Genomic DNA, 17,226 nt, shown 5'->3' with positions numbered 1-17,226 from the left:
GACGCGTGAGACACACATTGCATGGGGGCTGAGAAACGAGAGGAGGCCGAAAAACGGAGACAAGCATCGGGAGACCTCCTGTGAGCCTGGCTCTGGAGAGCAGCGGTGGCAAGGAAAAGAGGCCAGGGAAGGACTTACATGCACAAGGGCCAGGGCAAATCACATGTTTCAAAAAGAATGGCTGAGACGATGGATGGTTCCGGAGAAGGGATGGGGCTTAAAGCCCACATGGACGGGCTGATAACAGAAAGGCAACTTGTCCTGGCTAACGGGAACCAGGAGAGGCCAGCACAAGCACAGGGGGGTCTGGGCAGGTAGGGAGTCTGGTCTGGCAGCTCTGGAGCTCATGGTAGAGAAACGTGAGTGCCACCCTCACGGCAGTGGGTGTGGCACGGTCCCTGCAAGAGAAGGGGGGAGCTGACCAGGACAGGACGCTCCTGGGCCACCCAAGGAACCCGTCAAGCACCAGACAGCGCCCAAACACTTGATTACCAGGTGCTCCGGGGGGGCGAGGCGTGCGCACACCTAATGCACTAAAGCTTGATTTCACAGGCCCGGAAAGAAAGAGGAAAACATGTATGAGGAGTCCGAGTGCCCTCCTGCCATTCCACCCAGGCAGCAGATGCCACAAAGCTGGCCTAAGACCAGCAGAGTAAGACGTGCTTTCCCCCAACAGGTCCCAGGGCCACCAGCCTCTCACATCTCAGACGACACTGCAACCCTGAAGGCAAACCACCATGTTGCGTGGGCACAACCACAGAAGGGCAATGGGTCGGACTCCCTAAGACGGTCTCTGTACGCAGGGTGTGGTCAACGTGACTTCCCTGACACGCTGGCGCCCAAAACCTCCATAAGTTGTGCGTCGTCTCCACTCAAATGACAACTAGTGTGTTACCAAAGCTGACATAGGCTGATTTCAGTATTCTACTGAAAAATCTGACACCAGAGCTTCAGCAACGTGGCAAAGTGGTTTCTGTCCATGCATACAAAGTTTCTACAATGCTTGGAGAGTCTCGCCACTAATGGTGTGGAGTGAAGTGCTGCTCCACTGCTCTGCCTCTTGGAGAAAGGACGGTTGTATTGTGTCATTTGTGGAGGACTGAGAAATTCCACAGTCATCATGCACTTACCTTCCCTCCTGAAATCTCTACTCACCAGGATTAAGCATGCTGCATTCACAGGCACCCGCCTCTCGAGGGTGCCCAGGCACCACATGCGCATACACAGAACCCTGGCAAGCCCATGAGTGCACGCCCTCTGGCTGCAGAGCAGAGGATGAGGCACAGAGAGGGAGACCCAGAGCAGAGGATGAGGCACAGAGAGGGAGACCCAGAGCAGAGGATGAGGCACAGAGAGGGAGACCCAGAGCAGAGGATGAGGCACAGAGAGGGAGACCCAGAGCAGAGGATGAGGGAGACCCAGAGCAGAGGATGAGGCACAGAGAGGGAGACCCAGGATGGGGGGTGGCGTATGGCTAGCATGGCCTCACCCCTAGTCTCCGCAAACCACAGTCTGCTGTGCCCACGGCCAGAGTGCACTCACAGGATCGCCTGGCATCTGCTCCCGCCACAGCACCTCATCAGGGTCCCCACGTCATCTCCCCACAAGGAGGGCAGCACATGAGCATGTGGCTGGGGGAGGAGTGGGGTCACCTGGTCCAGTGTGTCTGACTGTGCCTGTGAGGGACACTGAGGTGGCACAGGGTGGTAACCCTGCAGCACTGCCTCATGGCCACGCCCCCAGCAGAGAGTGAGGTGTGATGACTAAGCACAGATAAATTTCAAATCCTCCAAAACTTGATTTCCAGGGTTTTTTGTGTTTCTTTCATCTAAACTCAGGAAAATGGAAAGCCTCACAGACCAAAACCATGCACATCTGAAGACCTCGGAGAGGGTCAAGGGGGGCCCCACACTCTGTGTCAACTCAAAGGGCACAGCTTCTGGCACCAGCACGTCCCTGCCAGACAGAGGCACAGCGGCTGGCCATCACATGGTGTGCGTTGCGTGGTGCATTCCACCCCATGCAACGCACCAATCACTGTGCCACAGACACCAGCGTGCCACCTCCGGTGGGCCACAGCCGACCCAAGTCCTGGGGCCTCCAGCTGGCTGTGGGAAGGCGAGCTGCTCAATCACCATCCTTCCCGGATGAATGGAAACTAAAATTCACAGAATTCTCTGGGCAACACAGGGAGCAGCACCAGGACACCACCCTACACGTGGGCAGCTAAACAGAAGTGGGGCTTCTGAGACAGGAAGTGCAGCAGGACCAGCATGAGCCTGAAACAGCTGGAAACACCTGAGGCCGCACAGCCTGCTGCCCCCAGGAGGGTGCCTCGGCCTCCAGCTCCAGACACCCAATCCTTACAGAAAGGAGCTTTCTGCTGAGGCCACAGAAAGGGCCGTTGTCCCTCACAGGCAGGGACAGCGAAGGGGGCACATGCCCAGAGCCCACACTCACCCAGGTTGCAGGATAACGTCCTCGTATAAGGCTTTTTGTCGGTTAGAAAGGCGACACTTCAAAACATGCTCATATTTCTTTGTTAGTTGCTTTTCCACATCTCTCTTAGTTCTCCTCAAAATAAATGGCTGTGTCACCTGAAAATAAAAAACGGTTTACTGTTTTCTTTCCAAAAATGCTGCTGTAACACGTTTACAATAAGGCATACGTATGTTTAATTAATTAACTGAAATGGCAGAACCCAACCTACCCTGTGTAACCTTATGACCACCTTATGGTAGTAATCCTGGCTCTCTTCACTGGGGGCCCTCAGAGGGGAGCTCAGGTAGGGCCTGGAGATCCCTGGGACCAGGAAGTGCACCATGGTCCAGAGCTCCAGGAAGGTATTGTGCAGCGGCGAGTCGATCAGAAGCAGGCGTTGTTGGCTGCAAACAGGACAAGAGACAACACTGGAGTTCTACAGCTGGCTGCAGCAGCGTCTTCTCTGACAATGTGTGAGAAAAGGGACAGTGATTTGACACCGCAAATGTCAACGTGCCCATGCCTGAAAAGGGAGGCTGCACTGACCCAGATCTGGGGCTCTCTGGCCCACGTGCTGGGATGAAGATGAAAAGCAATTCTCTAGCTCAAAGGCCATTGTTTGTGTCTGCAATTATGCAGATTTCTTCAAGAGAATCTTCTACATCAACAGCAAAGAACACTCAATGACAAGCGCATAACACACAGACCTCTGCAGGGTGAAAACCGCTTCCCAGTGCCTCTCGGTCATGCCCTTCACACGCTGCATCTCATCAATGACCAGGCACTTCCAGCGCACTCGTGTGAAGGCGGTGAAGCCCCGGAAGAACTGAGTGTAGGACGTGATGCAGACGTGGAAGCTGTTGGGTTCGGCCCACTCCTGCAGCACAGAGAGGATGGCTTAGTGCCTTCACACTCCACTGTCTTTCAAAATCACCTTGAGGACACACACTTCCCAAAGCTCACCACCCAGTGACTCTGTTCCCACCTATAATTTTACTCGCTTTTTTAAATAACTTGCTATTACCGCACAAAAAATGGCTGTGTTTTTATCTCTACCTCTAGGGGTCTAAAGCAGTTTCGTTGACAAATTAAGAAGCTATTTTGCAGGCGCTGACAATTACCATTTAGAAAATACTGAGATTATGGCAGAGGATCCTGAAGCAGGGCGAGCTCTTCTAGTATCTAATCAAAACAAGGGGAAGTGTGCTCAGAAAAATAAGAGATGCCAACATCTGTATTGCAACTGACTGCATTATACGTTTTTTAAAAACAAACTAAAAGCCAGACATAGTACTATGGGCTTGAATGTGTTCCCTCCAAACTCATGTTGAAATCTAATGCCCATGGTGGTAGCATTAAGAAGTGGACACTTCCCTGCTCTCAAGGAAGAACTTGTGCAGTATGAAAGGGCTGGAGGGAACCAGCTTGGACCCTTTTGCCCTTCCATCCCTTCCGCCATGTCCCCTCCAAAATGTGCAGCAGCAAGGCCCTATCTGAGAAGCGGAAACCAGGTCCTCACCAGACACTAAATCTGCTGGCATCTGGATCTTGGACTTCACAGCCTCCAGAACTGTGAGAAATAAATTTCTATACTTATAAATTACCCAGTCTTTGGTATTTTGTAATAGCACCAAAAACAGACTACAATAGTAAAAAAGAAAATACTACTGAAAGCTCACTTTTTCAGTATACACTACTCAACACAATGATGTCTAATGGTCCAAAATGTTCTACTCAGTGGAAAACTGTGATGAATCTACCTTCAGTGACCTAGTACTAGAAACTATAGGGCAGACAAAAATCTTTAACAAGTTAAAATTTGTTCCAGAAACATTATCTATTAGGCATGTTTTGGAAATGGTTCTATGGGTTTTAAATTCAGAGCTGGGAGCACCCAGCTTCTCCTCTGTGCCTGTGGAAGCCAGCAGGGCCTCCAGGGGGAAAGTGTTGCACTGCCCCAGAGAATACCATTTCCGGAGGAAACTGCCTCACTTTCTGGGCAGTGACATTGAGCTCTGTGCACACCTGGGCCTGCGAGTGCGTGGCCCTCCTCACAAGGAACGGCCAGGCCGATGTGGTATTGCCTATGCTTTCAAGGGGAACAACATAAAGGTCTGTTAACTCATGAATGAGTGATCTTTAATAATTCCATGAATAAGCATGTCTTCACATTTTTTAATGTGTCTTTTATAAAAATTAACATGGCTTTCTGTTTAGCTTTATTTTATGTTTTAAAAAAAATACCTGTCTCTTTGCTTTGAGTTCTCTGTGGCTGCCAATATATGAGAGGATTTTGAGTCCGGGACACCAACGTTTCAATTCGAGCTCCCACTTGAGTATGTTACAACTTCTCACAACAACAAGATGGGGGCCCCAATTACCTACAAAGCAAAAAACAGAATTTTCCACATCAAAGTATCTGTCATGTCCAGGCACCTAGCACAGTGTCTGACCAGAGACGCTTCATCAGTATGAGTATGTGTCACATGAGCCACCGCACGACTGAGGCAGACTTGGGGGGGAACAAGTTTATTCATCTGGAGCCAGCACACTGCCCAGAAGCTGCTCCTTGGCCCCCAGGGCGCTGCTGCACAAGCACCAAGCCTGGACCAGAGGAGGCCTCAGTAGACACACATTGAATGAGCAGTTCCAAGAAGACACTGGTGTTCATTCAAACCACAGAGAACCCCTCCAAGAGCCCAGGAGGAATGAGTAACACTCAGAAAGTGGACTCACAGACTAAGAGCCCCAGACCCTGCTCAAGTCCTTCCCACAAGCCAGGCACCCATGCAGCAGGCGTCTAAATTGTGTTTTGCTAGCCAAGGGCTTGTGTCCATTACTGCTTCCCAAGCTTTAGTCAGGGCACATCCAAACCATCCTAAAATACGTTGTTTCAAATTTCATTCTTCAGAAAACTATGAGTTTTTTTTTAAGATGGAGTTTTGCTCTTGTCACTCAAGCTGGAGTCCAACAGCACAATCTCGGCTCACTGTAACCTCTGCCTCCCACGTTCAAGCAATTCTCCTGCCTCAGCCTCCTGTCTAGCTGGGATTACAGGCACACGCCACCATGCCCAGCTAATTTTTGTATTTTTAGTAGAGACAGGGTGTCACCATGTTGGCCAGGCTGATCTCAAACTCCTGACCTCAGGTGACCCGTCTGCCTCGGCCTCCCAGTGTGCTGGGATTAGAGGCGTGAGCCACTGAGCCTGGCGAGAAAACTAAGGTTTTTAAAGATTATTAGAGGAATACATACAAATTTCAACTTCTGTGCTATAAATGTAACATAAACCAAGTTACAAGACAGACTTAGCAGACTTTAAACAAATATTTACAACACATCCATCTACGGCCATTACTGCTAATATGCAAAGCATTCCTGCTGATCCTGGAAAAGAATCACCCAATAGAAAAATAAACAAAGGATATGAACAGAAATGTCACAAAGAAAAAAATAGAACAATAAACTCTTTAAAAGACACAACTGGCTGGGCGCAGTGGCTCATGCCTGTAATCACAGCACTTTCGGAGGCTGAGGCAGGCAGATCAGGAGGTCCGAAGTTCAAGACCGGCCTGACCAATATGGTGAAACCCTGTCTCTACTAAAAATACAAAAATTAGCTGGGCGTGGTGGCGTGTGCCTGTAATCCCAGCTACTCAGGAGGCTGAGGAAGGAGAATCGCTTGAACCCGGAGGCAGAGGTTGCAGTGAGCTGAGATCATGCCACTGCAATCCAACCAGCCTGGGCAACAGAGCAAAGCTCTGTCTAAAAAAAAAAAAAAGACACAATCTCAGGAGTAAGCAAACACAAATCAAATCAAATCCAGATAATATTTTAACCCCCAGTGAAAAACAAGATTTAAAAAATAAATAAAAAAGAAAAGCTGGCTAGGCACGGTGGCTCACAGCTGTAATCTCTCTAATCCCAGCACTTTGGGAAGCCAAGGCAGGAGGATCTTTTGAGGCCAGGAGTTCGAGATCAGCCTGGGTAACATAGTAAGACCTCATCTCTCCAAAAAAAATAAAAATTAGCCAGGCGTGGTGGCATATACCTGTATTCCCAGCTATTTGGGAAGCTGAGGCAGGAGGGTTGATCACTGGAGCCCAGGAGGCTAAAGCTGCAGTGAGCCATGATCACATCACTGCTCTCTAGCCTGAGCAGACACCTGTACCAACACCTGCACTGATGCAGACCACACATTAAGGCAAAGCCACATCAGCTCCCTGGGCCTGTTAGACCTCTATCGTGGCTGACCGCAATCTTTCTGTCCTCATCCCCCACCGTCCCCTCACACCCTCTCGCCCTCACACTGGCCTCAGTGCTGTTCCTGGATGTCAGCTGCACTTGCAGCCCCCACCCCCACTGCCCCATCTCCCTGAGACCTTGCTCCAGCTGGCCAGGCTCCTGTCACTATGCTGGGTCATCAGCCCATTTCAAGGATCATCTGTACCAGTGTGGGGTTCCTGAAATCAGGGCTGCACCCTCAGGGCCTAGAAAAGCGCCTGGGGTCTGTGACAGTCATCAGGTAAGGAGCAGATGAATGAACGCTGACTGATTCACTCATCTGTTCAACTGACAAAACACAATCCCCTAGTTTTAGAAGCATAGGCTACTTCCAGGCCAGGCACGATGGCTCATGCCTGTAATCCCACCACTTTGGGCAGCCAAGGCAGGCAGATCGCTTGAGCCCAGCAGTTCAAGACCAACCTGGCAACATGGCAAAACCCTATCTCTGCCAAAAATATAAAACTTAGCCAGTTTTTTGTTCAGTCACAGTGATCCTCCCACCTCAGCCTCCTAAGTAGCTCCTTAGGAGGCTGAGGTGGGAGGATCACTTGCACCTGGGAAGTCAGGGCTGTAGTGAGCCCTTATCATGCCACTGCACTCCAACCTGGGCAACAGCGCCTCAAAAAAAAAAAAAAAAAAAAAAAAAGGCTGGGCATGGTGTCTCACACCCGTAATCCCAGCACTTTGGGAGGCTGAGGTGGGTGGATCACTTGAGCTCAGGAGTTCCAGACCAGCCTGGACAACACGATGAAACCCTGTCTCTACCAAAAATACAAAAAAATTAGCCAGGCATAGTGACAAGCGTCTGTAGTCCCAGCTACTTGGGAGGCTGAGGCAGGAGGATCGCTTGAGCCCAGGAGACAGAGGGTGCAGTGAGCCAAGGGTGCACCAGTGCACTCTGGCCTGGGTGAAAGAGCAAGACTCTGTCTCAAAAAAAAAAAAAAGAAAGAAATAGGCTACTTCCAATATTTTTCTATTGTAAAAGTGAACACTCTTTTAACCTAAATAATAAAGTAGTAAGGCAAGGTAGCTTTTCCATCTTGAAGTAACTATGCATATGAATGTATGCTATAGCACTACATCTAAACTGTGTGACACGGGCCAAAGACAGAAACAAATAATGGAAGAAAATATGAAGCTCAGAAGTTGATCTGCTTATGCTTAAAAACTGATCATGAGATGCACCGAGTTTTTCAAAACAGAAGGCAAGGAAGACGTATTCAACAACAATGCTGTGGCAAACTATGCAAACAGCTTAGAGGGGAACTGTTAAGAAGAACCCTCAGGCCGGGTGCGGTGGCTCACGCCTGTAATCCCAGCACTTTGGAAGGCCAAGGCAGGCGGATCACTTGAGGTTGGAAGTTCGAGACCAGCTTGACCAACATGGAGAAACCCCATCTCTACTAAAAATACAAAATTAGCTGGGTGTGGTGGCGCATGCCTGTAATCCCAGCTACTTGGGAGGCTGAGGCTGGAGAATCGCTTGAACCCAGGAGGCGGAAGTTGCAGTGAGCCGAGATCATGCCATTACACCCCCAGCCTGGGCAACAAGAGTGAAACTCCATCTCAAAAAAAAAAAAAAAAAGAAAGAAAAAAAAGAACCCCCTCTGGAGGTGAAGGGACCCTCAGCCCTGCCTCTCTCTCCTTAAGCTACTTGGACTGAGACCCCCACCACAAGCCCACTGTGTTCCACTTCTTTCCACGCAGCCTTCAGTCAGAGCACCCATGGGGTCATCGCTTCCCTAAGCTGACCCTCCTAATTTAAACGTGTCCAGCTTTATGTTCAAAGCTCAAATGTAAAGACAAGGCCACATTCCCCTCTACTCTGCAGCAATAGCAAAGCCTACTTTAAGTCTGGAACATATAGTAGGACATTCCAAGATGTTTACTGAACTCTTCTCTTACAAGATCAAGAACAGTGAAACCTTGTCCTGTGTTAGAGACACAAGTCACACCTTCTTCTGCAGCTAGGCACAGAGCAGGAGACTAGGGTGGGCACCTGACCCAAAAGCCAAGAGAGGAAGGGGAATGAACAGGGAGCTGAAGACTGGAAACTCTGAAGACTGGAAAGGAGGCCAGAGGGCCTACGCAAGCTGTGTACCAGCTAGAAGTGTCAAGAGGGTGAAGAACCAGTTGGGGCTGCCATGCAGAGGCTGAGCCCACACAGTGTACCCAAGCCCATTCCCTAAGGAACCCGAGCAGTAGATTAGAAATGCTGCCCCACTGACAGGTGAAATCCAGCAAGAGGGACGAGAGGAGGCGTGGACATGATAACATGAAAAGGATACAGTGAGCCAAGATGCGTGCCACAAACCACCCCACATGGCTGAGAGCCCAACAGCGGGTTCATGCCAGTCTAGAAGCAGCATGGGAAGTGGACCACCTGCTCTGCTGCCCACACACTGCACAGTGACCTGACCCTGGAGTCACAAGGTTCAGTCATAGCCTGACAAGTCTCTGTATTGTATTAGATTTTCACTAATTGTTACTGGATGTTAACTGTGAACCAGTTTTTTATTCATTCATACAATGAATACTTCTGAGCCTCAATTTGCTCAGGTCAAAAGACAGGAGCAAAGAAATAGGTAAGATAGCCAAGTCCCCACACTCCCACCAAACACACTGGCCTACAGGTAAGTCCTAGCAAATAGGTATTGTTCAAAAAACTAGCAAACTCTTACCTTCGTTACAAGCTAGGTGGGCAAAAAAAGCAATGATCTGCACTGTTTTACCCAGCCCAGCTTCATCTGCCAATATGCCATTGAGATTCTTCCTGTAGAGTTTGGCCAGCCAGTCCAGGCCAATCTTCTGATAATCTCTGAGAGCCCCGTACAACAAAGACGGAGCATTAAACTTGACCTGCAGTGATGAGCAAATCAAAGAATGACTGCTCGTCAAAATAATCACCCAAACTTTTTCTCAAAACTGAAATCAACAGTCACATGATAAACCAATTAGAAAGCCACAAAAATGATCTACAGAAAACAGGAAGAGGAAGAATTGCTTCTTTTGGAGACCGAGTCTCGTTATGTCACCCAAGCTGGTCTTGAACACCTGAACATCTGGGCTTAAGCAATCCTCCTGCCTCACCCTCCTGAGTAGCTGGGACTACAGGCACGTGAAGAATTGCTTTTTCTGACAACTGCAGTTGGGATAGAGCATTTCACTGGGAAGAGGAAAAGCTTTTTTCATGGCTAAGCTATGTGCTCTGTCTCTCAAAGGCCCATCCCACACTTGAAAGCTCAGCACCTCACCGAGGTTGTGACCCGAGCACTGCCCTTCGGCAGGATGGCTTCAGCCACTGCAGTGACGTCCGCAATGTCCTTGGCGTTTGGCTTCCCGATATTCATCCTCTCGGCAGCTTTGAACTGATCCATGATGAAAAGCGAGTCGATGAGAACCAAGTCCTTGCGACTCTCTCTGTCGCCTGGGCAGTCATCTGCATCTGTAACGACAATAAAACAGAGAAGTGAGGGCCACTGAGAGGGCTTTATAAATCTAAACCTTTTTTTAAAACAGGAAAAAGTTTATAGAATCCAACTACTTCAAATACTGAATTAGGCAATAATTTTTTATTTGTAATCCAAAATATCTAACAATGCTACCTGGATAAATGGGAGAGAACTATCACGAAACTACCAAACCAAGGACCATTCTGGAAAGCCCTCCAAGAGTATAATTTGCCCCAAATAGTCCGGTATTTTGGAAAATGTCTCCATAGCAATTAGGAGCTGGTATCACAGAGAGATACATGTAGGTGTCTCAGGGTTTAGAGATCTCCCCTCTATCACCAAGAAAGAAAAAAGCAGAACCCTTTCCCAAATGTGGGAAACCGAGAGGAGACCAAACCGGCCACTCCTTCCTCTGGTCCTGCTGGCAGCGTGGGGTCTGGTAAGGCCTGACCTCCCCAGGGCTCCTGTGGGCATGCAGGTGTCTAACTGTCCCAACAACTGGAATGAGAGCAGGAAAGGCAGACCTTTTCTGGTATGCTCTGTGCATCTGTTTAGAAAGTCTAATACCAAGTAAAATAAACTACTCAAAACTGGTGTGTTAAACAAACACAGCACAGCCTGAATAAATATGATATCTAGGTCCATAAAACAATGATGTTTATAAATCTAGAGAAAAATATTTTTACATCCTTCACAACATGATCAAGTGCCCCAATAACTGTGCCAGGTTAATAAATTAAAAGCACGGAATTTAATAAAATTCTATTCAATATAATGATACTTATTAAATATTTCTAATTTTTTATTTTATCAAACTAAAAGAAATGTTCTAAATCTTATTTTAAGTCTTTGTAAGTATTCCGGCTTCTGCTTTTAACCCTGAATTCTTCCAAAGGCTGGGAGCGCACCTTCCTCTCCGCTTGTGTCCTCCCCATCAGGCTTCGGCCGGGACCACTGAGAATTCGGCAGGAAGGCGCCTTCGTACAGCTTCATCAGGTCCAGGAGCGGCAGCTCAGCTGCAGAGGGTTGCGGGCAGAAGGGCTGTTACTTTATAACAACAACTGTCATTTAAATTGGGAAGGAGCAGCGGCCAGGAGAACCACGGTAAGGAGGGCAAGGGGCTTCCTCTCACATGTATTCCTTTTTCCAGCTTTAGATCACTCCTTGGAAAAAGATAATATTGTCTAAAAGCACACTTGTTTTTTCTAAAAACTAAAATGGTTGCCCATTACTGATAAAAGGTGTAAAATATTTTGTTGGGGGATGCAAGGGGAATGATGAGAAATTACTTAGTAGGTGCAACACACATTTGGGTCATGACATACCAGAGACCCAGACTTCGCCACTACACAGTACAGCCAGGAAACAGCACTGTACTTGTACCCCTGAAATGTATGCAAATTAAAAAAATATAAAATATTTTCTCTATAAAGATGAGAATCTTTGAAACTCAATTGTATTCACAAAAGATTTAAAATATCTGAAATAATCTAAATGAACAGTAACAGTACAGACTAATAAATAAAAATGTAAAAAATGAACACCATTGATTAGGAAATAACTGATGATATATAAAAATACAAAACATCAAATTAAGAAACAAAAAGCAAAAATGTTAAAAAGTATAATAAAACATAATTAAGCTTTTTTTTTATAAAACACTCACCCTAATTACTTAAAAAAAAAAATACCACACATTAATTAAATCCCCAATCACAGTGGGCAAAGGATATGAAGCTGTTACATACACAAAAGTATAAAGAGCAATAAAATGTTTTTTCATTAATCATCCCTGGAAATCAGTGCACAATTTGTTTAGTATCAAATTATCAACCATCTTAAAATCATAACACTGGGAAACTGTTATGAATTAGATACTCTCATATGCTGCTGATAATGGCATAAACTGGCTGGATGTTTCTGGAAATCAACACGGAAAGCTGAAGGGCTTTGGAATCCAATGCCCTCAACCTCATCATTTCCCCCTTTAGTGAGTCTATCCAGAGGAATGACAGAAATGTGAACCCAGATTTCTGTTCAAAGAAGGTTCACACAGTGGTAGATCTAACAGGGGAAAACACTTTAGTTGGGCTGTGTACTTGTGATTTGTGAGCTTGTCTGCATCTGTATTTTATGTCAAAGACTGTTGAGCCAAAACAACAAATGCCATGGACAAGCACCCTACAAGGACCACGTTAAAGGCACTGTCTACTTGGGACTAGCAAAACACTTTTTGAATTCATTTGCTCAGGATGTTAAATATTCGCCACACTGGCTTGATGGACATAGACCTAATGGATCCCAGTGAAAGTAAGCGTTGGCTGTGGAATCCAGGTGGTGTGTCCATGGTGTTCCTAACAAGGTTCTTCACCTTTCCTGTCTGTCTGATGGTTCCAGAGCAAAATGCTGGGATGCACCACTACAGCATATGATGCTATATATAAGTAGGAAAAACAAGCCAAACCACCGGAAACTTCCAGTAACAAGATAATTCTGTAAGGTGTCTCAGAACAAACAATATACAGAAATCAGCCTCCACATATGGAAATGAGTTAGAAAATGAAATCGAAGAAAAAAAACCTGTTTAGACAGAAAATTAAATACAGTTGTCCCTCAGTATCCTTGAGGAGGTAGTTCCAAGGCCCCTTTTGATATCAAAATCCAAGGATGCTCAAGTCCCTTATATAAAGTAATGCATATTTGCACGCAACCTATACACATCCTCTCATGTATTTTAAATCATCTCTAGGTTACTTATAATACCTAATACAATGTGAATGCTATGTAAATAGTTGTTACACTATTTTTTTGGTATCTTTTTTGTAATTGTTGTACTGTTATTTTGGTTTATTTGGTTTGGGGGGTTTTTTTGGTTGGCTGTTTTTTAATTTTTTTTTAGAGATGGGGTCTTGCTACGTTGCCCAGGCTGAACTTGAACTCCTGGGCTCAAGTGATCATCCTGCCTCAGTCTCCCAAGCAGCCAGGATTACAGGCGTGAGCCACCACACCCAGCTGTGTTCTTATTTTTTACTGTTTTGCTTTGTTTTGTTTTTGGTAAATATTTTCTATCTGTAGTTGATCAAATTCATGGATTTGAAACCCATGGATATGAACAGCTAAATATACTTAGAATTAAACTTTCAAAAATGTACTACATCTCTGTGAAGAAAGCTCTGCGAGGTTCCTGAAGACCACGAAAGAAGCCTCAACCCAACGAGAGGCTCTGCTCATGGATTCAGCTCGACACCATAAAGACAATGGGATCCCCAGGAAGCCACCTCCTGGTGTTCACTCCTGGCCTCTCCCACACTGACCTGGCCTGACCGGCGTGACCACCATATGTGAGAATTATTGTAGGTGACTTCCAAGACTCAGCTACAAAAGATACTACAGTGTCTATCCTGCTCCCTCATGGATATTTGCTCTGGGACACCAGCCTCAGGTCAGGAGGACACTCAACCTGCCCTCAGCATGCAACCAGAGCCCATCAGCTGGCAGAATGAACCAGCCTGGAATGGCATCCTCCAGCCTGCCACATCAAGCCTTCTGAAAACCATCTTCACAGGAGACCTGCGCCACAACCACCCAGCAAGGCTGCTCCCAAACTCTGCCCCACAGAGAGTATACAGTGCTAATTTAACAGGATATCTAGTAAGTCAAGAATGCACACCATAATCAGATAGCCACTACAACAAGAATATAGAAAGCTAACAGAGAAGAGGAAATGAAATAATTTGTAAATACTTGCCTGATGCTTTAACCATAAAGAGATTTACTAAAGAACAGGTGAGAAAATACAAAATAAATTTTAAAATTAGGATAGATCTAGGCCCAATCATTAATAGAACAGGCTTAAATTTAATACAAATGTACTAAACACTCCAATTTAGAGACACAGGGATGTTAGAATAAACTGTAGGGCAGAGAAGACCAACTATATGCTGTTTACAAGAGACATGCTTTACAAAAGAACACAGATCAGAAGTTAACAGAAACTCTCTCTAGAGGAAATTCCCTCAGTGTCAGGCCTAAAGTAACTTCCACAATGAAGTTCCAATATGTGGGCAGCAAGCCATCCAGGTGCCGAGGCAAGAGACCGAGGACATGAGCTGTTCCAGTATAATAAAATATATAAAACAACAAGAGTTATACTAGATCTAGATCATAGACATGATTATATACGAATATCATTAATCATTAGTTTGTAGCAATTACTCTTTATTCCAATATTATAATAATCCTCGCCCTATAATCATAACCGAGGAAAAGCCAGGCCATACAGAGACAGGAGCTGAGGAGACATAGTGAGGAGTGACCAGAAGACAAGAGTGTGAGCCTTCTGTTATGCCCGGACAGGGCCACCAGAGGGCTCCTGGGTCTAGCGGTAACACCACCATCTGGGAAGACGCCCATTGCCAAGCGGACCGTGGTCTAGCGGTAGCCTCAGTGTCAAGGAAAAACACCCACTACTTAGCGGACCGGGAAAGGGAGTCTCCCTTTCCCAGGGGGAGTTTAGAGAAGACTCTACTCCTCCACCTCTTGTGGAGGGCCTGACTAATGTCAGGCCCGCCCGCAGTTATCCGGAGGCCTAACCATCTCCCTGTGATGCTGTGCTTCAGTGGTCACGCTCCTAGTCTGCTTTCATGTTCCATCCTGTACACCTGGCTCTGCCTTTTAGATAACAGTAGCAAAATTAGTGAAAGTACTAGAAGTCTCTGATATGCAGAAATAATGGCATAAGCTGTCTCTCTCTCTCTCTCTCTCTGCCTTGGCTGCCAGGCAGGGGAGGGCCCCCTATCCAGTGGACACGTGACCCACGTGACCTTACCTATCATTGGAGATGGCTCACACTCTTTACCCTGCCCCTTTTGCTTTGTATCCAATAAATAACAGCACAGCCAGACATTCGGGGCCACTACCAGTCTCCGTGTCTTGGTGGTTGTGGTCCCCTGGGCCCAGCTGTCTTTTCTTGTATCTCTTTGTCTCGTGTCTTTATTTCCACAATCTCTCGTCTCCGCACACGGTGGGGAGAAACCCACAGACCCTGTGGGGCTGGTCCCTACACCAATAAACTGTCAAAAATCACAAAGTACACTAGGAAACAATGTACCACCAGCAGAAACCAGGACTCATAAGCGACAGCAAAATCAGACCTGCAAAAACGTCACTCATGCAATTATTAGGCAGAGATTATAAAATTTCATATTTGAAGAAATAAAAGAGACAACTGGAAGTCTGAATACAGAGCAAGAGATAATTTTAAAATTTCATGTAGGTTTTCTAAAAAACCATTGGGAATGTCTTAAAACAAACTGGTAACTGGAATTTAACACTTAATCAATGGGTTAACAAAAGACTAGGAAGAGCTTAAAAGAGAATTCATAAAATAGAAAACAGACGTGATAAAATTATCTAGACTCAAGTAAAAATGATGACGCAATAGGATAACAATTCTAAATCTATATATGCACATACTAACATAGTCTCAAAATACATAAAATGAAAACTGACAGAAACTTAAGGAGAAATAGGTATTCATTATCATAATGGAACATTTTAACATACTTCTCTCAGTAATTGATAGAGCAAGAAGGAAAAAATCAGTAAGGGTAAGAACTGGATAATGCAATCAACAAGTTCTACCTGGTGGACTCAGAGAGAGAACTGTACCATAATCTGATGAATGCATGTTGTTTTAAAGCATGTATGGAATGTTTATAAACTGGTCCATTCAAAACCTACCTCAACAAAATCCTGGTCAGTGAGAATCCCATAAATCTTCTGTCTGATCAAAATGCAATTAATGTAGAATAATAAAAAAAAATATTGAAAACCCTGTATTGTTTGGAAATTAAGAAACATCCTTCTAAATAACTCATGAGTCAATAAAATATATATATAGGGGAAATCAGAAAATGAAAATATTTAAAACTGAATAATAAACATGATATTCAGCTAAAGCAGTATTACAGAAAAATTCAGACCCTTAAATGTTTATATTAATGAGCCGATGAAAATTAGTAAGCTAGTCATCCAAGTTAAAAACTCAGAAAAAGATGTTTTTAAAAAAGAAATACTAAGAGCAGAAACAAAACAGAAAACAATATACAGGCACCAGGTAAAAAAAAAAAAAAAAAAAGAAACTGACAAACTTTTGACAAGACTATTAAGAAAACAGAGAGGCATAAATACACAGCATTAGGGGAAAGAAGGGACATATATACAAACACAGCCAAGATCGGAAACACTGTAAGGAGAAATTATTGACAATGTATGCCAATAAATTTTAAAATTTAGATGAAATAAATTCCTAGAAAATCTGACTATCAAAATTGACTATGAAGAAAAGAAAAAGTCATATTCCTCAACTTAATGTATGAGGGCCGGGCGCAGTGGCTCATGCCTGTAACCCCAGCATTTTGGGAGGCTCAGGTGGGCAGATCACCTGAGGTCCAGAGTTGGGAGACCAGCCTGGGCAACACGGCAAAACCCTGTCTCTACTAAAAATATAAAAAATAGCCGGGCATGGTGGCTGGTGCCTGTAATCCTAGCTACTAAGGAGGCTGAGGCAGGAGAATTGCTTGAACCCAGGAGGCGGAGGTTGCAGTGAGCTGAGATCATGCCACTGCACTCCAGCCTCGGCGACAGAGCAAGACTCTGTCAAAACAAACAAACAAAGCATGCAATACCCATCTACAACAGAAACACTGAAGAATAGATACAAACTTCATTAATTTTATAAAAATATCTACAAGAACCCTATACACCATGTCCATTCATGAAACATTAACAGTATCATCATAGTCATCCTGAGAGCAGTAGTGAAGAGCACACCGTAGGACACGTCAGGCCAAGGCTTCCAGACACTGCAGATCCTCAGAACAACACTGGTTATCCCATTTACAACTGAGAAAAACACCACGGAGAGCTTAGACAACCTGACCGAGGCCGTGGGGTCAGTAGGCAACAAACATTAGGTTTGAACCATGCAGTTATGACTCAACAC

The 17,226-nt window shown here is 45.5% G+C and overlaps 1 protein-coding gene across 14 annotated transcripts in view; it reads right to left on the bottom strand.

Moving 5' to 3' along the window:
* The window catches only part of EP400 (E1A binding protein p400), a 131,261-nt gene that overhangs the window by 65,651 nt on the left and 48,384 nt on the right, over nucleotides 1-17,226 (bottom strand). For all 14 annotated transcript variants that reach the window (XM_054444816.1, XM_063646839.1, XM_063646843.1 and 11 more), the window contains 7 exons: nucleotides 11,129-11,236; nucleotides 10,023-10,213; nucleotides 9,450-9,627; nucleotides 4,726-4,862; nucleotides 3,189-3,358; nucleotides 2,711-2,885; nucleotides 2,461-2,597 (listed from right to left, as the gene is read on the bottom strand). In XM_054444816.1, coding sequence (XP_054300791.1) covers nucleotides 2,461-2,597; nucleotides 2,711-2,885; nucleotides 3,189-3,358; nucleotides 4,726-4,862; nucleotides 9,450-9,627; nucleotides 10,023-10,213; nucleotides 11,129-11,236 — 1,096 coding nt within the window. The remainder of the gene's footprint in view (nucleotides 1-2,460; nucleotides 2,598-2,710; nucleotides 2,886-3,188; nucleotides 3,359-4,725; nucleotides 4,863-9,449; nucleotides 9,628-10,022; nucleotides 10,214-11,128; nucleotides 11,237-17,226) is intronic.

This window comes from Pongo pygmaeus, chromosome 10 (genome assembly GCF_028885625.2).
Source record: "Pongo pygmaeus isolate AG05252 chromosome 10, NHGRI_mPonPyg2-v2.0_pri, whole genome shotgun sequence".
Lineage (NCBI taxonomy): Eukaryota > Metazoa > Chordata > Mammalia > Primates > Hominidae > Pongo > Pongo pygmaeus.
Note: the sequence above shows the minus strand (reverse complement) of the source record. Positions and strands in the feature narration are given on the sequence as shown.